This window comes from Sinocyclocheilus anshuiensis, unplaced genomic scaffold, assembly GCF_001515605.1.
Source record: "Sinocyclocheilus anshuiensis isolate Anshui unplaced genomic scaffold, SAMN03320099.WGS_v1.1 scaffold1980, whole genome shotgun sequence".
Lineage (NCBI taxonomy): Eukaryota > Metazoa > Chordata > Actinopteri > Cypriniformes > Cyprinidae > Sinocyclocheilus > Sinocyclocheilus anshuiensis.
The window spans coordinates 427,224-434,477 of NW_015557235.1; the positions used below are offsets into that span (position 1 = coordinate 427,224).

Here is a 7,254-nt window from a genome sequence, read left to right on the forward strand (position 1 = left end):
GTGTATGCCTAAGGTTGAAAATAAATGATGTTTATAGTGAATGCCCCTATAAATGGTCTTATTTTTACAATTTACTTTTAATCCAAATGATGCGTGTGCTAAGTGAGTGAACATCAAAGATCGCACAACAGAATTGTGCGCACGCTTTCTCTCTCTCTCTGTCTACTGTCAAGTAACTTGTGCATTGTTTTACTTAATTGTTTTTGACGTGTCCGACCGAACTACAAACTTTCCAGTGATGTCTGTGAGAAAGGTATATTCACTCGACAAGCTCGCGCATCTGTGCCGCCGCGCGCTCAATCCACTTTGCTTATCAGCTCGCGCACATCAGCTATACAGTCAATACTGAATGTTTAACATTATATTCATTGCATACATATACTTCGTAGACATCATTAATCTCTAATAACTCCATTCTGCTGTCTGTTGCTCTCTTGTAGGTGTTTCATTGTCTGAATATGGCACTTATTACATGCTGTGTGGTATCGGCGTTTGGTATCGGGGCATTTTAACGAGTACGAGTACAGGAGCTCAGTATCGGGCCCGATACCAGTATCGGTGCATCCCTACTTTACATAAATGGAACAGGAGGTGCATTTGGTCATGGTTGTTTGGACCAGACAGAATGGAGATGAATTGATCATTTGGTTGTATGGTTATACAGTGAGACTAAGATCGCTTTCTTCACCAGTCAGAGTGGATATAGTCCATATAGGATATAACTGACTGGTGGATACAAGTACAGAATGGCTTTTGTCCAAAATTGGTTCGCAAGACCATTGAGAACATTCACACAACATATCTCAACTAACCTTCCTTTTTTCTCTCTTTATACTTTGTTTCCAGTGAATGGTAGTGTCTAGAAAGGGTATGTCCCTTCAGGAGAGAGGTGCCAATGTCCAACCGGCCTAATTCCAATCCAGGGGGGTCACTGCGCCGTTCACAGAGGAACACAGCCGCGGCCCAGCCAATAGACCACACACTTGCAGGAAGGTGAGTATGCAATTGCCAAACTTTACACCAAAGTGCTGAATACGTCCTTGGTTTAGGTCTGTACGTGTACCTTTTATCTACCTATCTGCATCTAGAGCAGTTGTACCTGCAGAATTCTATTTGTGCAACAGTTACAATGTTGAGGTCACATGACCTTTCCAGTACCACATTTTAATCTCAGTAAGGCTCTTTTATTGGATACTTTTACTCTCAGCATAAATTAATAATATCTGACTGATTTTTTTTAAATAGTTTCTGCCTGTGACACACATCGCCAGGTTTCTTTATCAATCCAAGGTGACAGCCATGTTGACCACTGCGACATAAACAAAATATTACTAAGTGCATCTGTAATGGTTCCTTAATGGTTTTGATTAATGAAACCTTTATTATCAATAATGTTGACGACTGTTGTGCTGCTTAATATATATGTTTTTTGGAAACCTTAATATATATTTTTTCCCGGGATTCTTTGGTGAATTGAAAGTTCCAAAACAGCATTGATTTGATATGGAAATCTTCATTAAATTATAAATACGGCCACTTTTGATCGATTCAGTATGTCCTTGTTTTATTAAAATATTACATTCTTTCCAAAAAAAAAAAATCTACTGACCCCAAACTATTGAACGTTAGTGTAATTGGATAACTTTTGATGTCAAGGCATGACCATCTAATAAGAATAAGATGTTCAGGATGCAGACTATATTGGTTATGTGATATCAACAGTAGAAATATATGTATGTTATTTTAGGGTGCTCAGTCTGTCTCTCTAGTCACATTCGATTCACACTGCAAACTCTCATCTTGAATAAAATATAATTTCCTTTGCCGTAGTGCTATAGATTCAGTTGTAGCATGGCATCTTTGCTGAATAGCAGTGCAGGGAAGACTGACAGTGTGTCTCTCTTTTAGGCCTGATGCACAGACGTTCGACACTTACGGGGATACTTTTGTCTCTTCTCTTTCAAACAAGTTCTTTATGTCCTCCAGTGACAAATGGCTAATAGTTTAGCTGCCCAACTCAGTGATGCTCTCACCTTGTGAGAAATGTCCAGATAGAAACTTGTAATGATTGTTGTTTGTCTTTGCCGTTGGGTTGACGGGTGTGTAGGGAAGTGCTGTAGGACTGCAGAAGTAGTCAGCTTGTGAAATTGAATTTGAGGTGTTCCTCATTTACTGCACATCCCACACTGCTCTCTGCTATTTAATTCCCAACCTCTCCAGGTTGCAGCAAGAGCAAGTAAACCAAAAAGCAAATTTCCCACCTGAAAATAGAAGATCTAATTCTAAGGCTTCCAAAGCCCCGCCCAGCTCTGCCGTCAGCTCCGCCCACGGCCACGCCTCTCGAAGGTATCCCTTTTTCCTCCTGTATTGCGTGTGGGTCTTTTGTGACGCAAGTTCACCTTCTGATGACTGCTCTGTCTTGGGTACTCAAGTCTTTCCCCTTTCTGTTTGTTTTTACAGGAACAGCCTCTCTCTATCCGTGGGTTCACACTCTATTCCAGATCCAGAGTTGGAAGCAGCAGGGACTTCTGGCCAGCAGGGGAGACGGGAGGGCAGCAGCACCCGTGCTCTCAAACGCAGCTCAGCTTCAGAGCCCAACATCACCTTTTCGCCCAGCCCGGCCAAACGGCCCAAAGCGGTGTCCAGCCACCTTTTGGAGAGTTCATCCAGTGGGCCATCGGCCCCCACAACCTCACCTGAAGTTACAGAGCCGAGGAAGGCTCCAGCGTCTGTCAGCACCAAGTCCAAAAAGAGACGGTTAGCAGCCGAGCCAGCTCCCGCCAGAGCCCTGAGCAAGAAGAGCGTGTCCTACCCTGGCCCTATTGGGGCCTCAAGCACCCCCTCTCAAAAGCGTAAGAAGGCAGACGCCTCTTCGTTGTCATCCTCATCTTCTTCCTCTCTCCCCAGCTCGAGCAGCGCGGCAGGCCCCCTGCCACCCCGCAGCGAGGCCAGCCGGGCAGCCAAACCCACCAAGCTGGCGTCCAAATCGGCCGCCTCAGCCAAAGCTGGGTGTAGCACCGTGACTGACTCCTCCTCTTCATCTGCCTCTTCCTCATCCTCCTCTTCCTCTTCCTCCTCGGCCGCCACAGGCGCCAACAGCTGCGCCCCTCAGGGTGCCCGGCTAAAACAGGGCAAGGACCAGAGCAAAGCGCGACGGTCACGCTCTGCGTCCTCCCCTTCTCCCCGAAGGAGCAGCCGGGATAAAGAGCAGAGCAAGGCTGCTGGCTCCTCCAAGTTTGACTGGACATCCCGCTTCAACTCCAAAGTCAACCTGCCAAAGCCCAAACTGTCCCTGCTGGGATCGGCCAAGGCTGAGACCTCCTCCAAGCCTGGGCCCTCCGGACTGCAGGCCAAACTAGCAAGTGAGTGCTCAAACTGCTTCTGTATTTTTAAAGCAATATTCCAAATTCCAAACAAGTTAACACGGTATGGAATTCATGGTATGGAATTCCCAAGTTAGACAAAATAGGAGACTAAACATCTGAAGGTTGGTGTAGGCAGTCTTATTGAGACTAGTGTTGTCACAATACCAAAATGTCAGTAGTCTGTCTATACAAAGTAACAATTTTGGTACCATAGGAAAAAAAAACTTATAAATGATAATAAGTGATAAATTTGAACAATATAGCCTGCAAATCTTTTCACTTAACTAAACAAACATTACTTTAAAACATTTTAGTGAACATTTTATAGTAATAAAAAGAAGAACAAAGAGACCCATTGCATAGGGCAGGTGTTTATACTCCGATTTGAATCGCAGATCTATTTTGACATGCACTCAGTTTTTTCTTTGTTCCATCCATTGCTATGGTAGAGTGCTAAGCAGAATGAACAGTTAATGAACAATGAATAGATGCGAATTTGTGCCGGGCGATGCGAATGATGCGAATTGAAAGCCGTGGTTGCTGTGAAAGCCTGATACAAAGCGTGATATACGCAAGCCAATCAGCGAAGAGCTTATTTATATGTCCGGTTTGAGACGTCCGGATGTATCCGAAAATAGAGGAGAGCATTGCACGATGTGTTCGTCCAAGTGACACAACAAACGCCCCACGAGTAATCTAGAGCGCTAAGGCGATGCATTATTCGCTTCGCTTTTGGTGTGCACACACCATTAGAACTGCTTGTGAGAGTGTCGCATCATGTGATTGACTACAATACTCAACATTAAACATTTGTAAATAGAAACTTGATGCTCTTCACAGAACGGGCAAACAAATATACAGGAGCATTTGAAAGCAATCACCTATCAGCAAGTAACAAATTGACACAGTACTTGATTATAACTTGTATTGTTGCATTTTTAAAACTTCGGTATTGACTCGGCACTAGGGTTGGGTACCGAAACCCGGTACCAATATGGCACCGGTACCTATGTAACCGGTATGTACTAGAACCGAATCAGAATGCAGATTTCGGTGCCTCATTTCGGTGCCATGCCTGAGCGCTCGATTGAAATATTTCCTCCGGTTCTCCGAAACGGACATAAGAAGCATCATCACTGGCACCACACGTGAAAAATAATTTCCCGACTGAGAAAATGCACGTGAACTCAAGTCGGAAAGCTTTAATAATACAAATCCAACACATCTTTTACATAGATTAGCAATAGATTATAAAGTAGGGTGACCATACGTGCTCTTTTCCCCGGACATGTTGTTTTTTTGGACCTACAAAAATGTGTCCGGCCGGGATTTCTTAATTGCCCAAAATGTCCGGGATTCGTGGGTTGATATTCCCAAGTGGGTTAAAGGTTTGAAATATTGCATAAATATTACATTTACATTTGACTGAAATGCTTGTATTGAAACATTTTGCATTCTACCTATGATAAAACTTTCATGGACTTCTACATTAACTGTTCCCTCCTGGTGGAATGACCTGCCCAGCTCAATCCAAGCAGCTGAGTCCTTAATATTTTCAAGAAATGGCTGAAAACACATCTCTTTCATCTTCATTTGACCCTCTAACATTTGCACTCTCTATTCTATTTCTATTCTAACTACTTGTTTTATTTATAAAGAAAAAAGAGCCTCTAACACTAGCATTCTCTATTCTTTCTCTGTTCTTTAATAAGTATCGGTTCAGGCACCGGAACAGTTTTAAAAGTATCGATTTGGCACCGGTATCGAAAAAAACCCAAACGATACCCAACCCTACTCGACACCAGTGGTACTTTTGATATTGAGTGTTTGTGTATTGGTAATATCAGTGCTGGGCTCTTTTGGTTAGATTGGATGTCACTGTGTGCAAACACTTCAACTATTCTACATCCAGGCTTCAGTTTCAACATAGTGCACATGTAGAACACCAGCTGCATGGGTGCTAGAAGTGAACTTCAGTTTTCAGGCACCTGCCACCAGTGATGCAACTGACACGCAAGCTTTCCGTGACACAGCTGATCTTTCTGGGCGTTCTTTTGCGATTGTCAGACGTGTGGCAAAATATGAGATTGATTCAACCCAGAACATATGGAGGATATTACACATTATGCCGCTTACACTGCTTTTGATCATGTTATGCGCTCACACTACGAGATCAATCACGTTGTTTATTTATGCACAGAGAAATCCTTTTCTCACTCTGGGACATGCAAACCTTACAACTAGTGGTGCACCAATCAGGAAATTTGTGGCGGATGTGATCACCTATTTTTTTAACAATAAGATCAGCCAATGTTAATCACCAATATTTATTTTTAAGAGGTCATGAAACCCTGCTATTTAAGCTCAAGTCTTGTTTTAGCTGTAAGTGACCCTTGTCACACACAGCAGTATATCTATTACATGTAACTTGTAATTACAAGTTCCAAAACTGCTCAAGTGAGACATTTTTTAGTATCTTATTTGTTTTTGTTTTTGATGTTGGTGTTTTGTTCTAACAATTATTAGGAATGATCATCATGAAGACATGATGTAGTTATTAATGCCTAAACTATAAACATAGTTAAATGTATATCTCTGTATAAACATGCATGCATTCTGTGTAAAAAAAAAAAAAATAAAATAATTTTTATATTAATTAATACTATTAATATTTGTTTTTAGAACAAACCGGCAAATTCATCTGAATTACAGCATGTTTGATGAATTTGTGAAATTGCAAATGATTCACCCCTTTAGTCATTAGAATAGCATTGTACAGTATGTGTGATTTCCTGTGTGCTGCAGCTAATAAAAGATGAGTCCTGAGTTTAGATCAGCCAATCACAGGAGACAAATATCGGCTGATAAAAATTGGTGGCCATTCAATCAGTGCATACTTACTTGCAACAATGAGGGGGGAAAGTCACCAGCAAGCACACATATGGCCTATACATTCTATTAACTGAAATGTCAGTCAAGGCAGTCATTCTCTAACTCAAACACTCTTACAAAGTACTTGTACTTGTTTAATGTTTTGATATGAAGTATGATTCTTGTGTACTAGGGTTGCTGTGAATAGACTGTGAATACACCGGTTATGTCACTTGCACACCGCGGCACCGCCCCTACTGCGGTTTTGACTTTTTATAGTAATAAAAATCATTTAGTTCAGTTAGAGAACAGACACTACAATTAAAATTGAACACGGCTGATCAATGTCCAGTTTTCATTTATCACGTGAGGAGAGTGAGGTGAGACAGACAAGATGATTTCAGAAGTTTCAAAACGATGTGCAAAAGCACCTGTTTAAAAAATATTTTGGATTTAGAAAAGCCTGTTGTCTTGCGCCATTTATCTAAGGTGATATTGGAAGATTTTTTTTTAACATAAAAAAACATCCTTATTTATTTGGTTCCACAGTGTTTACTGATCTTCAGCTTTGTATACCTAAACTTTGTGTAAGTTATTTATTTTATTTTAGGCATATAGCATTGTGTACTTTTATAGGGCTGGGACAATAAATCGATGAATCGCGAATCGAAAAATGATTCTGCATTGATTCTGAGATTTTCCGAAGGCACCGCAATTCTCTTGAATCAATTCTGAGCTTAGTTTTTAACAGCAGATGGCACTGCGTGCTTTAGAAATAGCCATATTCTGCTTGCTTCCAGTTCCTTACACACGCACCATTTAAACCTAAAATAATCATTCATAAAGTTCGAAAAAGTTGAAGAGAATTACAAGGATGTTCACAGTGGGCTGTGTTTGCACTAATCTCGCATCATAAAAGAATAAAAGCCGATGTGCAAGTACATTTAACCACTTACATTACTCAGCCGAACGCACAAGCTCTCTTCTTCGTGAGCATTTGAGTGTGCAGTTAAAAACT

General features: G+C 41.4%; 1 protein-coding gene across 6 annotated transcripts in view; it reads left to right on the forward strand.

Annotated features, from left to right (window-relative positions):
- The window catches only part of trip12 (thyroid hormone receptor interactor 12), a 75,494-nt gene that overhangs the window by 24,144 nt on the left and 44,096 nt on the right, over positions 1–7,254 (forward strand). For 5 of the 6 annotated variants that reach the window (XM_016474421.1, XM_016474426.1, XM_016474424.1 and 2 more), the window contains 3 exons: positions 847–993; positions 2,221–2,346; positions 2,461–3,362. In XM_016474421.1, the coding sequence (XP_016329907.1) occupies positions 896–993; positions 2,221–2,346; positions 2,461–3,362 (1,126 nt within the window). In that variant the 5' untranslated portion in view covers positions 847–895. The remainder of the gene's footprint in view (positions 1–846; positions 994–2,220; positions 2,347–2,460; positions 3,363–7,254) is intronic. The other variant, XM_016474427.1, reaches the window with a different exon arrangement.